Source organism: Battus philenor, unplaced genomic scaffold (assembly GCF_028537555.1).
Source record: "Battus philenor isolate CCGP_79_NKW_IND1 unplaced genomic scaffold, ilBatPhil1.0.hap1 SCAF_3, whole genome shotgun sequence".
Classification (NCBI taxonomy): Eukaryota; Metazoa; Arthropoda; class Insecta; order Lepidoptera; family Papilionidae; genus Battus; species Battus philenor.
Window position 1 is genome coordinate 13,773,529 of NW_027181693.1, and position 20,103 is coordinate 13,793,631.

General features: G+C 32.4%; 1 protein-coding gene across 1 annotated transcript in view; it reads right to left on the bottom strand.

The window, feature by feature from the left end:
- Nucleotides 1-19,401, bottom strand: part of LOC137926504 (uncharacterized) — a 47,171-nt gene extending 27,770 nt beyond the window's left edge. The window contains exons 1-2 of the mRNA XM_068770119.1: nucleotides 19,315-19,401; nucleotides 18,051-18,102 (exon numbers count right to left, since the gene is read on the bottom strand). Of these exons, the coding sequence (XP_068626220.1) occupies nucleotides 18,051-18,102; nucleotides 19,315-19,381 (119 nt within the window). The 5' untranslated portion in view covers nucleotides 19,382-19,401. The remainder of the gene's footprint in view (nucleotides 1-18,050; nucleotides 18,103-19,314) is intronic.
- Nucleotides 19,402-20,103: the final 702 nt, after the last annotated feature.

The window sequence follows — 20,103 nt, forward strand, 5'->3', positions numbered from 1 at the left end:
AAGCAGTGAAATTATGTTATGCAAGTATTATAAAGAATATTTTAAAATAACAAAAACTTTCATGGTAATCTATCCAGAACTCAAAATGTCCACTATTTTTTACTGTCTCCTCCTGTAAATTTGCTATTTTATAGACGTCCGTTTGAACTACGCTGCTATCAAAATGTTATTAAGCACGATAACAAAAAATATATAAGGAAACAGAATAGACATTTCAAATGAACAAGGCCAATTCGCTTTAAATAAAGTGTAAATTATATAGCAATGCTAAAAATGAAGCATTGCTATATATGGACTTCTAATGGCTCACAAATATTATTGGTTCGATGAAAGGCGGCGGATTCTCGCGCCTTTTTTGGACCTCTACAGCGTAAAGCGCTACGTCACGATCGCTCAGCTGTATGGATAGTTTATACATCATACACAGACCATGTATGGCCCGGACTTATTTTGGTGACGTCACAGAGCTCAATTTTACCTTCGATTCGTTTTCATTTTCAATGAAACATAATATAATAAAATGCATACAGCCTGTATACAGATGATTAGTTATAGGTTTAAAAGCTTTAAATGGTTGAATGGTTAGTTTGGAATGGTTTAGCTAATTTGCTGTCAAGAAATGGTACATCGTATCTAAGAGTCAATGATTTCAGAAATCATAATATTTATATTAAAAAAAGCTTTTTCAAATTCGTGTTACAAACGATTTAAAATATAATTATTAAAATTATTTAATTTTATTAATATAACTGAATATAAAAAATATAACGTAATTAAAGGAGTAAATATTTTGAAATTATTTATTGTTTGATATCTGTCCCTGCAGACTTTGTAATACCAGAGGCGTGTAACATATTTCATAGTGATCACTTTATACATAAAAACTAGTTTTTTTTAATAACAGTTGGGATATACTTTCACCCATTTAAGATCTACAATCAATCATCTTGTGTATATTTACGAAAGGTCTTATGTTGAATGACATCTTTCTTTCTAGATAGGGCTTAAGTGAAATTATTTTAAAAGCAGCTATCCCATTCTGGCATAACTCAATTAATCTCCCTATTCCTGCTTGTGTGCGTGATATTCTATTAAAACAATCTCAACATTCTTTAAACTGTAACCCAATATCCTGGGTCCACATGTGCGCTTGTCATTTTAAGACACGAGATGTTACGTGACTTGTTAGCAACGTAATTTTACCAGTTAGGATCACCCTCAAACTGGAAAAAGATAAAACTTAGTACTTACTGTTTATATAAGTTAGACTCGACTGTCTTACAAACAATTCTACTATCACCTTCTCGTGGTGCAACTCATTAAGTTTAGTAGCTCTATGAATTATTTAATCTACATCCCAGTAGAAAATAAGGTCAACAAATAAAAATAGATGGAGAGGTATTATGACCGCCAAACTGTTAAAACTCCTTAATGATTTAGTAACTTTCGAGGAAAATGTCACTGGCGATAAACACTAGAAGCAGGCGTAAAGGCCTGAGACGATTTCTTCCACAACAAGACGCACTAAGCAAATTTGTGAGTCAATGTGCCTAAACCTTAAGAAGACTGAAGAAGAAAGACGAAGCGAAGAGTTTTGCGATTGTGGTTGTGATTACTTCTATCTAAACCGTCTATAGATTATTTAATGGAATCAGGCGTTACTTCGCGGAAGTCCATCCTAAGTAAGAAAAGGACTAATATTTAGCCACTTCCGCACATGCAGTGGTAGTCGTGCACCACGTGTTGAGTGATTTTGTGGTGGCGGTTGTGTGATTCGCATTGCTTGCCGCATGCGCATTTATCAGCGGACTGGCGGGCGGTGCATTTCATTGCACGACTACCACTGCATGTGCGGAAGTGGCTAAATATTGGTCCTTTTCTTACGTCTATACATTATCGAATCTATATATATATATATATATATACCTGTCTCACAGAAACATGTTTCTAATACCTCGCTAATTAACTGGGAGAGTATTTTTAATATAAACGGTTAAGTTTGGTAATAAATATTGCATAAATTATAAACATTAAAGCAGAAGGCATTCTTCTTCATTCTTCTAATATAGGTTTTAACAAACTTAAAGGAACGGTTTCGCAAAGTTATTTTTAAATAATTTAGTACAGATAATAATATTTTTTTTAATTTAACATCTAATTCGCTCTCTGTCATTAAATAAATTTATCGAAAGGTAATACTAAGGAGTAAACTACTTGAGTGTCCCGTAAGTTTCTTCCATTATTTAATGAGAAAGAATAAAGGATATTTGTTGTTTAAGGATTTATTATGTAACATTAACCGCTCTACTATGTTCAAATGATGATTATTAAAATACATAATCCTTAGATAATATCGAATGCGACCTTATAAGGCTGAGATTATTTCAATATCTTATGATTCATATACGACAACAGAACTCAAGTGTGACTCGTCTAAATTCAAATCGATTGCACGCCCATAATGAATTCATTACACTGTATTACAACCAAAATAGGTGTCGATAATAAGTGTAGGATGTTCGAAAGCTGCGTGCTCAGTTCCATTTGATAGTACTCTCAAGATCTATATGTCATACATTTAACTAAATATATTCTTTGTCCATTACTATTTTCTGGTAGTGAAAACGACCCTTTAGTCTGAATATTTCATTACGAAAATATTCTTGTTGTAATACAATTTACAAACTTGAACTTGACCAGAATATCAACAAGTACATAAGTAACAGTATAACAATATCAACATTTTTTTTCTTTCTTTAAAGTTAAAAACGTTTTTAAAATACTTGTCAATACTTTATACACATATATTACGAATTGTAAACATTTTTTTTCGTAAATCAAAGCAATTTATATGTTACCAGTTAAAAGAAGTTGATTACGATAAGCATTTATGTCTTTTACAATAATCAAATCAGTTCGAAATATATATAATAAAGATAAATAATAATAAACAACTCGTTAAAAATAAACGATAATAATTTGTTATTACGTTAAGCTATTGAATTCATCTGGAAATTATTTCGAATGAGACATAATAAATACATTTTCTATTACCTATTCAAAGATGAAGTCATTATAACGTTCAAATATATATTACGTACATCTAATATAAGGATAATATTAACATTATCGAACGACTGTATGACGTGTTTGACAAGAGTGAATTCGTCTAATCAAAAGTTTGCGGTCTGTAAAGTGTATAAAGAACGTTAACTAAGCACGGTGGAGTAGGTGCGGAAATTATTATTACCAACCTCAATGCGTCTAAGGTCAAATGTAAAACTAAAAATTCACATTCGAAACTATAAAGATGCTTTAATTATGATAAATCGTACAGTCGAATGATAATTAGAAACGTCGGTACAGTCGGGAGATAAATCAAAACGTTAGCAAACAGCGAACATAATTTTAGTAAATCAACGGCTGAGCAATCGGGCAGTCATTATTGAGTGGGTGCTTGGATTGCTAAATCGCTTATAGAGGTGGGTTCGGCCCGATCCTTCTAATATTTCATCGCAGCTGTTTAACAGAGAACAATCCATGTCTTGGGTGTCACGCGGCGAACAAAAAAAACATAAGCATATGTTCCCCGTGGAAGCACGTGCATTGGAGAGACTTTATGAAGCTGTAGAGTAAGACGAGAATAATAAAATCCGTTGTAAAGGCGTATTTGGGATGAACGTAATTAGCATGAGCCGAGGAGCGTAGTTTATATCATTAAATCAAGATTTGTCAAGAGAGTGGAAACGGGAGATAAGTTCATGACGGTTGCCGAGCGGACGGCACTATTCAACGGAGCCAATGGCGTGTGACCGCCGGCTGCCGATAGGTCGGGCGCGGGGTGACGATGACATTCCTCGGCCACGTCTCGTTCCGTTCGCTAGGCGACGCCGGCGACGGATTGAGCCATGAGCGCGGTCACATAAAGTGTAATTGGTTCCGCTCCAACGGTACCAACTCTCCCAGCTTCGCGGAACGGGTAATGAGCTTAAGATGGAAACAATCAATTCGCATCTAATGACGCGATAAACCCGTTCAGTTGCCGCTGATCCGTGAACGCGGGCATAATGTGAGGCTCGCACCCATCGACGCGCGTCGATCGATGGGGGCAATATCGCGGTCATCCTCTTCTCTTTGTCTACATCGGCATAAAATTATCTGGGCATTAGCGGGGCAACCGGAGCGGGGCGGGGTGGGGAGAGAGGGCTGCTCGGGGACCATTTGTCATCGGCGGGTGGGGGAGTGAGCCGGAAGAAAGTGCCGGCGACTCGGGGCTGCAGACGCGGCCACAAAAACAAGACTCCGAGAGAAGGGGCGGGCCGCGGTACCGCAGTGCCAACGCGCCGTTCCACGCTTATGTATCGTAAATATTAAATTCATCCGATCGTTTATTAACTAAACCGATTTTGGAACGTTAAAATATTGTTTTTTTTTGTCACAGCCATGATTAACATGTATCGACATACTTAAAGTAAAATGTTTTGTGTAAATGATAGAAGCAAAAGCGCATCGAGTGATGATTTAAATTAACATCGAAAGTTGAAACGAAATCTCTTCCAGAATGCTTAACGGTATAAATTCCAAAGCTTTAAAAGGGTCAAACGTTCGTCACGTCGACCGCCCGGGGTGGCAAAGGCATCGCAAAAAGCCCCCAGAACAAACTATGTTTAATATTAGAAACACAAGGCGTGCAAGTTTTTGCGTAGAAAGTAGCGCGCCTCAGAGCTACAAATAATTAATATTTAATATTAGTCTGTATACCTTCTAAAACACTCGGAATAAAATTTTAACCGTTTTAACTTAACGCTCAGAAATCGTATAAACTTACGTACGTCAGAAAGTGTAAGGATACGAATCATCTCATTACATCATCTTTGTGGTCCAAACGCCAATATATATAATTCTTAACACCCAATACAAATTTTGATCACCGTACATGTGTTTATATAGATGTTTTATATCGAGAATTTACGCTAAAAGGTAATTTCAAATATCATACATACATGCATATATTTGATGAAGACCCCAAATAATAAGTTGAAACATATATTTGAATTACGTATTAGTCGCCCATCATACAAATAATCGATTGACTATAGGTGTAAAAACTTTATAGAAGTGAATGTATAGCTTAGTTCATTTGCTGTCAATTAATGTTTCAGAAATAATTAACAACGTTATGATACGAGTAATAGAGTAAGTTTCATTATTTAGATTTATATTCTACTTAATAAAATTAATTATTGTTAATAATTCTCCCTGCAGCCTTTGCAAGTTGTGAGCCTATCGCATTTCCACATATGAAAAAGTGATCGCTTTATACAGTCTGTTTGTAAATAGGTGTAAAAGCTTTAAAATATTTTGATGACAAATGAGCAATAAATTTACTCTATATAATAATCATCCCGTATAACATTGAACAGAGTAAATACGATTATTTTTTCGGCCTAGTGAAGTAAACGCAATGTAATATACTTTACTTTTACGGCTCTTCTTGGATGCCTTTGAACCTATTCACTGTGTGGAACGTTGGCCGAAGCGATCTAAGACTTCGGCAGTCTCTGAGTTTGGTGAAATGGTAACATGTAACTGCCCGATTCAAAGGCTCCCCAGAAGCTCTCAAACTTAGCTACCTTTGAAGGTCTTAAAGTTGGTGCACACAGCGCCTTACAGCCTCGGGTCCGTTTAAAAATAATTAAAAAAGACTTTCAGTTAACCCTGTCTACCCCGTTTGTGGTAACGATCGTGAGTGATCAGTCTTGAACAAGCAACTGAGCGAAACTTATAAATCCCAACGCCGTCAGTTTGTAGGTACTTATGTCTATGTGGCGCATAGAATCATTAGCGGCCGCTCGTTTGTTAGGGCCGTTCGTAGCCGAGACAGGTTTTTGTCTCCGCGCCAAATTGCATCCGCACAATACGTGTGCCTCTAAATTGATTTCGAATTAATTGCGATAAAATACTGCGCCGCCACACTTGATTTATATCAACCTGTTCTAGTAAATAACATCTAAGGGCAGGACTGACTAATCAGGCCCATTGAAATAAGCTCGAGTCGAGTTTAAACTCTAAAAAGGAACAAAAATATTAAGAGACGACGCTACGGTTGTTAAGCGGTCCGTAATGCTTAGCAGTAATGGTTGGCAAAGAGAGAAAAATTAAAAAAAAAACCCCGCGCAAAATGGCGGCAGCGACAACAATTAGTAGGAAATACAAATAAAAATCAAGCGGCATTTTAATTAACATTTTAAAATACAATGAAAAATGTCGAAACAAATTTTACCTACAGTTACTTCTCGATACTCAGCGTTTAATAGAGTCAATGTTTTTTTTTTTTTATTTCTAACTACTGGCGTACACAATCTTACTCGTGCATGCCTTTGACACTTTTTATTTTAAAAAAGTTCTCAATACAATGTCTTATAAAACGTTCTGTAAGATTTATATTTCGTTTTAAATAATGACTCTGTCGCCTATCATTCTAATATAATGTATCAATTTAGACATTACGCTTTAACTTACGAAAATTAGTTCTTAATTTAAATTGAAAATATTATAGTAAAATAACTAAAATAGAATATTTGTCTTTAAATAAAATAAATATTCAGTTTTTACGTATAATAAAACCGTAGCGATGTCAATCATATTAAGGCCTAAGGATTTAAAAATATATGTTTATATATGTACAGCGTTCCAGTGACATCGCTCGATCCTTAGTATAAGAATACTGGCCACTACAGCTATCAAATTTTTTATTGTTTACATATATATTTTAGTGTCTATATATGTATATACCTCGCTCGAATTCAAACCGGCGTTCGAATGCTACAGCGTTACAAATGGTAATTATTTTTACTGTAATGTTTAGTAAAACGACTATATTATTTTCACGAAAACCATACATACGAAAAAAATTATCTAGACTTGATAAGAAATAAATAAATATTTATTAATTTTGAGATCACCAAAATTTATATCCACGTATTTATAAAATTAAATTATAATTTTTTTAGTAATAATGGTAGAACCTAGATATCTAACAACAACGATATATTTTGCTCTAGACCAGTGCTTCCCAACATGGGGCCCACACCCAACAGGGCGGCAATTCGAAAATTGACTCAACACGCTTTTAACACTCACTTTTATATAAAAATTATATATGTATCGCATAGAGATAATAAGAATTTTAAGGTGTGGAATGGTAGAAAAAAGCCTAGAAAACATTGCTCTAGACGTTTTAAAAATATATTTTAAAGAAATTTTTGTATGACAAAAACATATATTCTGAAAATGAATAAAGATAACAGATCGCTCTAAAAATTATATGACACTACAAGAAGACTTATTTTCTTGCCATGAATACCAACGGTTAGGTTGTTAATATATGAGTAAATTGCATATAAAACCAAACTTTTTAAATCAAAATATAGATTTAAATTTTAAAATCGACTAAATTCTATTATTCTAGTTCAGTTCTTTACTTCGAAGTACTACTATGGACTTTTTAAAACCTGTTTAATAGTTTTCGATGTTAGCTAACGCGATCATGTAAAACAGCTTATCAATTTAAAAAATTATATATTTATAAATCAGAGACGTGTACTAGACATCATCAAAACTGACACCAATAAGTCAAAAACCGAGGCTGCGTAACGACGCTTAGCTAGAAGCAGCAAGAGCAGCAGAACCGGGACATGACCACAACCAATCCGACAAGAGTAAACAAAATGACGTACGAATAAGAAGAACAACACAAGCTGTCACCTGCTCGTATAGCCTTTTGAGAGTGTAATTTAATAACACCAATTATTGATTGTATTCGCCATGACAAACCAAAGTTCTTCCTAATATTTTTTATAAACGTCTCCTCGATCTCTGCGGGATTTTCGTAAAATTTTGCTGACTTCTAAATGGATAAAAGCAATATTCCTACAGAATTTCAAATCTCTTATCCTTATGGTTCTAGATATACCGTGATGTGTCAGTAATAATAACAATAATAGAGCTTTATTTCATTCTATACAGATGACTTAAAATTAGTAATTTTTAACAATAGTTTTGATAATTGTGTACTAAGTTTGTATGGACCCCCTCAGGGTAAAAGCCTCCTCCAAAGCTTTCCATTTTTCTCTATCTTTGGCAACTTGGAGCCACCTGTGACCTGTTGTAGCCGTGATCTCGTCAGCCCATCTGGCATTAGGTATGCCTCTCGCTCTAATACTTCGATCTCAATGAGTCAGTACATAGGTGAAAATCTTACATACATTCATATCACTGACTTATGCATTTGCAACTCTCTCATATTTTCATTTGTTTTTTATACTTTTTGTATTGACAGTTGTGTCGCTTCATAATTTTGCGTGTGCGTTTTTTTCTGTCAACCTTCTGTTACCTACTTTTGTAAAATTATAATTAAATTACCATAATTTTCATTTACTAAATTCAATATATATTCCACACGCTCGCCAACACATATATATAGATAGAAGTAGAAATTGATCTTATTCAAAGGAATCAAAAAGTTCGTAGGTTGAGTATAAAGGTTAAATTTAATTGTAAGCTGAACTATACTGTAAACAAAACTCTAAAACGGTATTGATATCGGTCAATACTATAAAAACAACCTATCATTAAAAAACCTAACCATAAAAACCTCGTATATATAATATTAGATACTTATATATCAGTTACAATTATTGTCAAAAAAAATTATTATTTTGAAACGTATTCAGTATTAAAATATTAGGGGGGCCGGAAAAAAATGTCGCTTCGATTTTTAGGGATAAAAATCGATTGATTTTTACCACTCCAGCATTGAATATATATATATACTAGATGACAAAATGTTGTTGATAACTAAGGTGAAAATATTGTTGATTAAAAATAAAAAATTGTTAAAAATGTAGTTCCTGTGTCATTGTTCGTGGTCCCCCTAAAATATATACATAAATTTATGTATATATTTAATTAAATATATATCTTTGTTATAATGCAAACTATGAGGCAATGACGGAAAATAATCACGAATACTCAAAGTACACTTAGATTATACACTGTTGTACATAAAAAATTGCAAATTACGTACTTACAAATGGCGGGAAACCAAACATTTTGTTTCCGACGGATAATTAATTTCAAACGAAACGCTAACGTCATAATTCAGAAATATGAATAGAGGATCATTTGTTGGCCATTATGATAATAGCATCTCGAGCGTAAGACGTTGGCAAGTGGGTGCCTCGGAGCCCATCCCCGCTAATCGACACCGACTCATTAGCGGAAGCTCGCGTTGCGACGCGGATACTCCGGCACTCACGGTCGGCTAACTTTTTTATACACCGAATGAGTTGATTGTTATAATTAAAACACCTTGTTAACCACAACAAATTATACAACCTTTATTGAGAAGGCCGAAATATATGTAACTTTAGTTAACGTAACACTAGCATATCGCCATAAGCAATAATCTATTTGCACTTACCAAATTTATAAAAATGCTTTGTAATTTTATGCATTATACGGTGAACGTTGGTACAGTACCCGGCGATAAATATTACACATCGACCTTTGAAAAGAGACAATCGGCTAATTTCGGCTTCGTAGAGCGTTATCTCTATCGCACGAATTACAACGACAGAAAAAACGTTATATAGGTAGTGTGGAACAGAGACAGTGCTCTCCGAAATTAGCCGATTGTCTCTTTCCAAAGACCGATGTGCAATATTTATCGCCGTTTACTGTAGGTGTTTGATAAATATTATAAAAGAACATTTTTATTCAAGTCATAGTTTGTCACAACTAAACAGCAAAGGCCAAGGTACTTCTCGCTATAAACACTATAGGATGTTTAGAATCATAGCTATAAGCTGAAAGATGCCATTATTTAGAGATTTATTTGATTCTACCTTCTTTTCTTACGACTCTTTGGGTTTCTACTTCTACAATTCTTTGGACTCTTTCTTCTATCCCATAACGCTGTATATATAATCTTATGTGGATTATTTACACACAACAGATACACATATTTCTCGATTGTGAGTACACGAGTATATTTTGTTTATTGTCCAATTGTGCACATGTGATTAGTTATAGATGTGCAAGCTTCATAAGGATGAACGTTTAGCAAATTTGCTGTCAATTAATGGTATAGCATATACAAAAATGGTTTTAAAAATAATATATAACATAGTAAGAAAAAGAGTTTACAAACTCGACAATTTAAGACGAATGTACACTGGCTAATATCTGGTACATAAACCTACCCATAAAAGACCAATAAATATTTATAAAATTGCGCATCTTTGTGATTTACTCATACGTCCATCATATATAGGATGATTTGAAATAGATGTCAAAGCTTTAAAGGAGTGAATGTACATATATCAAAAAATCAATGATCTCAAAAATAATAACAGAATGATAAAATAGCAAATATAAGTTTTATATTACTATATATTATTTTTTTTTTATTATCTGTCACTGCAGACTTTGTATTGGCAGAATGTATTAGCCAGTCGTATTCCAGTAAAAAAAATGAATTTAACTTATTTCAAAGTGATCACTTTATACAGGTTGAAATATGTGTAAAAACTTTAAAGTATTTTGCTGACAAATGAACTATACATTCATCCCTTTAGCTTTTACTCGTATAACCAATCACCCTGTATACACAGATTGAAAGAAAATATTTAATACTTGAGATATATAAATCTTTTTATTTATTAACGACTATAATTAGTTAAGATATAAAATTATGACTTAAAACCACTTCAATTTTTTGCTATTAACGTCATATACTACACACACTAGTAACCATAAACACACATACTCTACACAGATCCAAGTAAGGTTTTAATAATGGTAGAACCTAGATATCTAACAACAACGATATATTTTGCTCTAGACCAGTGCTTCCCAACATGGGGCCCACACCCAACAGGGCGGCAATTCGAAAATTGACTCAACACGCTTTTAACACTCACTTTTATATAAAAATTATATATGTATCGCATAGAGATAATAAGAATTTTAAGGTGTGGAATGGTAGAAAAAAGCCTAGAAAACATTGCTCTAGACGTTTTAAAAATATATTTTAAAGAAATTTTTGTATGACAAAAACATATATTCTGAAAATGAATAAAGATAACAGATCGCTCTAAAAATTATATGACACTACAAGAAGACTTATTTTCTTGCCATGAATACCAACGGTTAGGTTGTTAATATATGAGTAAATTGCATATAAAACCAAACTTTTTAAATCAAAATATAGATTTAAATTTTAAAATCGACTAAATTCTATTATTCTAGTTCAGTTCTTTACTTCGAAGTACTACTATGGACTTTTTAAAACCTGTTTAATAGTTTTCGATGTTAGCTAACGCGATCATGTAAAACAGCTTATCAATTTAAAAAATTATATATTTATAAATCAGAGACGTGTACTAGACATCATCAAAACTGACACCAATAAGTCAAAAACCGAGGCTGCGTAACGACGCTTAGCTAGAAGCAGCAAGAGCAGCAGAACCGGGACATGACCACAACCAATCCGACAAGAGTAAACAAAATGACGTACGAATAAGAAGAACAACACAAGCTGTCACCTGCTCGTATAGCCTTTTGAGAGTGTAATTTAATAACACCAATTATTGATTGTATTCGCCATGACAAACCAAAGTTCTTCCTAATATTTTTTATAAACGTCTCCTCGATCTCTGCGGGATTTTCGTAAAATTTTGCTGACTTCTAAATGGATAAAAGCAATATTCCTACAGAATTTCAAATCTCTTATCCTTATGGTTCTAGATATACCGTGATGTGTCAGTAATAATAACAATAATAGAGCTTTATTTCATTCTATACAGATGACTTAAAATTAGTAATTTTTAACAATAGTTTTGATAATTGTGTACTAAGTTTGTATGGACCCCCTCAGGGTAAAAGCCTCCTCCAAAGCTTTCCATTTTTCTCTATCTTTGGCAACTTGGAGCCACCTGTGACCTGTTGTAGCCGTGATCTCGTCAGCCCATCTGGCATTAGGTATGCCTCTCGCTCTAATACTTCGATCTCAATGAGTCAGTACATAGGTGAAAATCTTACATACATTCATATCACTGACTTATGCATTTGCAACTCTCTCATATTTTCATTTGTTTTTTATACTTTTTGTATTGACAGTTGTGTCGCTTCATAATTTTGCGTGTGCGTTTTTTTCTGTCAACCTTCTGTTACCTACTTTTGTAAAATTATAATTAAATTACCATAATTTTCATTTACTAAATTCAATATATATTCCACACGCTCGCCAACACATATATATAGATAGAAGTAGAAATTGATCTTATTCAAAGGAATCAAAAAGTTCGTAGGTTGAGTATAAAGGTTAAATTTAATTGTAAGCTGAACTATACTGTAAACAAAACTCTAAAACGGTATTGATATCGGTCAATACTATAAAAACAACCTATCATTAAAAAACCTAACCATAAAAACCTCGTATATATAATATTAGATACTTATATATCAGTTACAATTATTGTCAAAAAAAATTATTATTTTGAAACGTATTCAGTATTAAAATATTAGGGGGGCCGGAAAAAAATGTCGCTTCGATTTTTAGGGATAAAAATCGATTGATTTTTACCACTCCAGCATTGAATATATATATATACTAGATGACAAAATGTTGTTGATAACTAAGGTGAAAATATTGTTGATTAAAAATAAAAAATTGTTAAAAATGTAGTTCCTGTGTCATTGTTCGTGGTCCCCCTAAAATATATACATAAATTTATGTATATATTTAATTAAATATATATCTTTGTTATAATGCAAACTATGAGGCAATGACGGAAAATAATCACGAATACTCAAAGTACACTTAGATTATACACTGTTGTACATAAAAAATTGCAAATTACGTACTTACAAATGGCGGGAAACCAAACATTTTGTTTCCGACGGATAATTAATTTCAAACGAAACGCTAACGTCATAATTCAGAAATATGAATAGAGGATCATTTGTTGGCCATTATGATAATAGCATCTCGAGCGTAAGACGTTGGCAAGTGGGTGCCTCGGAGCCCATCCCCGCTAATCGACACCGACTCATTAGCGGAAGCTCGCGTTGCGACGCGGATACTCCGGCACTCACGGTCGGCTAACTTTTTTATACACCGAATGAGTTGATTGTTATAATTAAAACACCTTGTTAACCACAACAAATTATACAACCTTTATTGAGAAGGCCGAAATATATGTAACTTTAGTTAACGTAACACTAGCATATCGCCATAAGCAATAATCTATTTGCACTTACCAAATTTATAAAAATGCTTTGTAATTTTATGCATTATACGGTGAACGTTGGTACAGTACCCGGCGATAAATATTACACATCGACCTTTGAAAAGAGACAATCGGCTAATTTCGGCTTCGTAGAGCGTTATCTCTATCGCACGAATTACAACGACAGAAAAAACGTTATATAGGTAGTGTGGAACAGAGACAGTGCTCTCCGAAATTAGCCGATTGTCTCTTTCCAAAGACCGATGTGCAATATTTATCGCCGTTTACTGTAGGTGTTTGATAAATATTATAAAAGAACATTTTTATTCAAGTCATAGTTTGTCACAACTAAACAGCAAAGGCCAAGGTACTTCTCGCTATAAACACTATAGGATGTTTAGAATCATAGCTATAAGCTGAAAGATGCCATTATTTAGAGATTTATTTGATTCTACCTTCTTTTCTTACGACTCTTTGGGTTTCTACTTCTACAATTCTTTGGACTCTTTCTTCTATCCCATAACGCTGTATATATAATCTTATGTGGATTATTTACACACAACAGATACACATATTTCTCGATTGTGAGTACACGAGTATATTTTGTTTATTGTCCAATTGTGCACATGTGATTAGTTATAGATGTGCAAGCTTCATAAGGATGAACGTTTAGCAAATTTGCTGTCAATTAATGGTATAGCATATACAAAAATGGTTTTAAAAATAATATATAACATAGTAAGAAAAAGAGTTTACAAACTCGACAATTTAAGACGAATGTACACTGGCTAATATCTGGTACATAAACCTACCCATAAAAGACCAATAAATATTTATAAAATTGCGCATCTTTGTGATTTACTCATACGTCCATCATATATAGGATGATTTGAAATAGATGTCAAAGCTTTAAAGGAGTGAATGTACATATATCAAAAAATCAATGATCTCAAAAATAATAACAGAATGATAAAATAGCAAATATAAGTTTTATATTACTATATATTATTTTTTTTTTATTATCTGTCACTGCAGACTTTGTATTGGCAGAATGTATTAGCCAGTCGTATTCCAGTAAAAAAAATGAATTTAACTTATTTCAAAGTGATCACTTTATACAGGTTGAAATATGTGTAAAAACTTTAAAGTATTTTGCTGACAAATGAACTATACATTCATCCCTTTAGCTTTTACTCGTATAACCAATCACCCTGTATACACAGATTGAAAGAAAATATTTAATACTTGAGATATATAAATCTTTTTATTTATTAACGACTATAATTAGTTAAGATATAAAATTATGACTTAAAACCACTTCAATTTTTTGCTATTAACGTCATATACTACACACACTAGTAACCATAAACACACATACTCTACACAGATCCAAGTAAGGTTTTAATTTTTACCAATTCGCATCCATATTACCATATTACTCTCTCACTAATGTAAATGGTTTCATAACACAATGTCAGCCTAATTTGGGAATCCCCGGGAATTTTTATATTTGTATCAATCTCTAATTTTCATAAAGATTTTTTATGTAAATAAAATGTGTAGTCTGTACTTTTAATTAACTAATCTCATTTTTTTTATTAAAAACTTCGAAAAAGCTTTCTGAGATTTATCTTATATTAAACAAAAAAGATGTCGCTTCATTTCAAAGCCGCCTGGTTTTCGTTTCGGTTTTTGAATTCATTTTCTTTATCTTACCAACAAACTGACGAGTCACAAGTCCGTCAAGAATATACCAACGTTCTGCTCGAAAGCCTGATTTTATTTAAATACCTTAGCGATCTTTATGAAGGAGATAGTAACTCTGTTGTTATTAAATTATCTTTTTTTAATTGTTATTATTTCATTACAATGAATGAAATAATTAAAAAAATTCTACAGATATACTTTGTAATAATTTTGTATCAAACACTCAAAAAAATTATTATAAAAATTTTATCCACACAATCTCTATGTATGTTGTTTATTATGTATGTTGCTCTCTGTTATGTTTGTAAATTTTAGTGAACGGAAAATTATCCATTCAAATAAGTTTTTTACTAACTACAGTTGAGCGACTAAATTATATATTTCGAGCATTTTATCCCAGCTTATGAAGGTTCCTTCACGATTATTATTTTTACTGACAATACTAATTACGAGCATTTGTAGCCCAGCGGTACAGGACTGAGAATTGCAATCGCAACTCCCGGGTTCAATTCCCGGGATACAATCTTACATAATTCACACTTTACACATTAATTATACAAGATTGCCATCAAACAAGATTCCAGAGGATGGGCATCAGCGTCCTCTGCGTACCAAAATACCACACTTAGATAGCAAACCCGTCTGCCAAGTCTGAGGATTATGGTATATCCTCCTATAGATATCTTTGGGAGAGGCCTTGCAGTGTGCGTCTATAGGCTAAAGGGACGACGGTAGACTATGGAGCAATGCTTTTCAAATTTTTTTGTTCTTAAGATCTATATCTAGTCACACGTAACTTTGTTATCTGTTCTCAAATATCTCGTGTGCACCTGCAAGGTGTTTATAAACCTAGTACCACTGCTGAAATACCTAGGAAGATGACACTTCCTACCTTCCTACCACTTCAGCACACACTACTAATACAAATTTACGTTCGTCCTGGTTTTCGTGTACTACAGGATCGAACCCACAATCTGTGACTTAGGTTCAATCTTTTAGCACATAGCTATCGTTGTCTAATTAAGTCTATACATAATTAAATTATTTTGAAATGTACATGTACAACAATATAAATCTGTTCATATTTATATTCGTGACCGAAGTTCCGCTGCTGCCCAAATAACATTTACAGATTTGTTTTTAGGGCCATTCGTACCGCCTTTCATATTGACGACACGGACTATTGATTATTAATATCTTCTTCTTCCATCTTTCACATTTCCTTTTATTTCCTCACTATTTATTTACATTTCATTCACACTTCGCCTTTTTTTTTGCCACACTCTTTTGGTATTTCTTTTTGGTACAGTTTCAATGATGATTTTTAATTATTTCTTTTATACTCATATTTGGGTTCGTACAATTTTGTTTAATTTCAGAAGACTTACACGTTTGTTATATTATTTCTATATTTTCTCGAAAAATATGGCGACACTCTGTTTCCCAGAGAAGCGATGGTGTCACTCACCATCCTTCTTCCTAAATCTAGCTCACAGTCTGCTCGCGACAGCAGGTGATTGCCTGCACCACGGCCAGGTCCAACGCAGGGTCACAGATGCGTAGGCAACTCTCTATGAACTTAAGCCTTTTCAGGTACTCGGAGGATGACCCGTGCCCCGTGAACATTTGGACTAGATACGTAACCAGAAACAGATTCGAGGCAGCAGGCCGCAGAGGGTTTCTAGCCAATGACCTCTTTCTTGTAAGGTACGAAGCTCGGAGGTTTCTCGAATAGGTTTAGGGCACTACATACTACTATTTCACCGTATTAGGAGGCCGTGGAGCTGTTATATCAATTCGATGAACGCTCTTTATGTTAAAATCAATTTAAAATTGTCTTTAAGAATCAACGTAAGATAGATATATCTCAAAATGACATTGCAATAGAATAATCTTTAACAAGACCAATGACATACGTCTCCTTTTAGATTTCATTACATGAAATATTAAATCTGAATAATGTATTATGTTAAGATTGATTCAATGAATTATTTATGATAATAAACAGTACAATACAATCGTACGGTGTCAAAGTTGAATTAATAAGAGAATACTAATTGGTAATTTCAACTATCGAAAACAAGTAAATTCGTATTCATTACATTAATATTTTCGTAAATAAATGACATATAGGGATGGTTGGATATTGGTGTAAAAGCTTTAAAATGATTAATATATTTATAGCTTATCTGCCGTCAATTTATGTCAATTTTGTATGTATACATATATATATAACCTATATTGTAATAACCTATACAAAAATCGATAGTTTCAGAAATAATAAACAACGTAATGATAACATAGTAAAATAGGCGTTCGGCCTCTGCAGACTTTGTACCGCGAGAAGTTATTTGCCAGGCACATTGAAAAAAAAAAGTGTTTTGCTCACTAATGAACTATACATTCATCTTTTTTAAGCTTTTACACCTGTAACCATTCACCTGTATTTATATTTATGTATATATAAATATATACAGAATGTACTGTTTACTCCTACAATAGCAATGCACAAATTACATAGTGGTCCCATAAATCAACGTCAATGCGAAATCTAATTATGGAGCAAGTAGCGGCTAACCACAGAAAATTAATTAAAAGTCACATAAGTACATTTTTTGTCCAACACAGTCTGTTGAATGTGAAATAAAGCAATAATTTTAAGAACATGGTTTGTCAAACAGTGCTATTTCATTTTAAAAATCAGCCCATTGAAATATTAATTTATGTTTGTCTATTACATATAATGGTAACATGAAATAAAAAAAAAACAAATATTTGCAGTCATTGCAATAGAAACAACATCACTGGCTTTACAAGATTCATTTACTTTTTAAATGGCAATGATTTTAAAGATAATTATCATAGATATTTTTAAATTAATTTTCTAGGTCAGCAATTACTTGCCCTATAACTCAATTTCATCTTTGTTTTTCTATGGGACAGCCTGTATTTGCACATCAAATATAATTTTGTACATTGCAATATATTACTTACTTATTTGTTATTTAAAGTCTCACACCACATTACATATAGAAATAGTATTCCTACCTTACAAATAATTGTTCTTGATTGTTAACCCGCCATGATACCACTGTAGCACCTGAAAATAATATTTACATTTAAAAAAATGGTCTAAAATAACTAATAGTTGTCTTATGTCTGTTCATGTAGCATCTTTTAAGTCAAGTTTTCTAAAAGATAGAGCTATATCTAATTTATAGGCTATATAATTGTAAGGAAAGTATAATAAATCCATTAACAAAATGGCAATTTTTTTAAGTTTTATTTAAATATTTTAAAAAAATTAACTCCACAATTCTCTTTTTAATATTTTCATAAATGAGTATTTATTGCCTATTTTATACTTTATCTAGAGATTAATAATGATAAATAGGTAAATAAACTCATAGCTGTTATATTTATTAATGTTAGAATATCAATATTATATGACTTAACTGGCAATATTTTACCTGCCACATTAATAAATCTTATATAACATTATAAGAAAATTAAAACTTTTTTGGGCAGTAATTTCTTGGAATGTAAATAAGTATTAATCAAGAAAATTATAAGTTATAATATTTATTTATATTCCATTAAACAACAAAAGCCTTTTTAAATATATCTGAATATGGTAAAATTAATTTTAAAATTAAATATGTAATATAAATTAATTTTACCCCAAAATGTTAGTAAACTGTCACCTATACTAAAGATTCAAATTTGAAATGATATTCAATATTCAAAAACACCATATGTGTATTTAAGTACAAGTTTGAAACCCTATCGTTTTTAATTGCATTTTTTGAATGCTATTTTTAATATATACTCTAAATACAACAGAATTCTTAATGTCCATTAAATGATACAGAAATATAATTGTACATTAATGTTGCTAAACTACTTATGAATATTTTTTGTTAGTACATCAAATACCGACATACAATTTGGAGGCAAGTGTCTACAGCTTACTTCCTACAATCCAATAGCCAAGGTCATATCGCCGCCGACAACTTATTCTATTCAACAAGAAAAAAAACTCGTTACAGTTCGTATTAGATACAAAATGGGATGCATTGTACAAATCGCTTTTAATTACCACCAATGTCATGAACAAATATTTAATATAGTACAAAACAATTTAAAAAACTTTAACAACTATTTTAAAAGTTCCGCGCGTTCTTATAAAAAATAAATACTAACAAAAACTTTTTGAGAAAAGACAGCAGCTTTAAATGTCTAAGCTTTTTCACTCGATAAAATAAATAGTATTAAAAATCTAGTGATAAATTTACTTTAAAAGCTTACTCACCGAAAAGATTTACGGTACAAGTTGTATTATTGCCTCTGTCGAGAACGACAACACTCGTCGCTGCCATTTTCCGTTTGACAGCAAAGCCAACTGCCAATGCGAAGCCGAAGTTGTTATTACACAGTGTTGCTCTATCTCATAACTTTATTTACTTTTATTACGGTTGCATCCCTTCCCAATTTTCATTCAACGTCAGATATTCTTTTATATCGGCGTACTCAAAAAATTTGTTAACTGACGTTTAATTGTTGAAATACGGAACGGAAGCAACTAGCTATAATTTTATTAAAATTTAAAGATGTAAAAGGAAAAACTTGTTTCTTCCAAATTTAAATTACCTACTAACTTTCTAAGATAAAGAATATTTAATAGAAAATAATAGTTTAACCGATTTCAATTAGAATTAATGAACAAAGTGCTACCCACAGACGCAGCTATTGCTTTTACATAGGGGGGCGAAGGAATTAAGGTCTGAACTAAAAAGGCAAAATTCTTAATCAGCAAAGTAAACAAAATCATATTAAAAGGTATTTATAGTCAGTAAATAATTTATTTATGACTAAAGTTACGAATAGTAGTTAGATAATCATATAAAACATGTTGTACTTGAATTTCTTAAAACCCCCACATATTTACGGTCATTGTCCCCTCTAAAGTAAGTGGACAATGTTGGTATGTCATTGCGGTATATTATAATGAAATAATTTAAAAAGAAGTAGTCAATTGCTACCACGTTCAAGAACATGTTATAAGTTGAAATATTAATTTCGCAAAGTCTGTAACCAATAC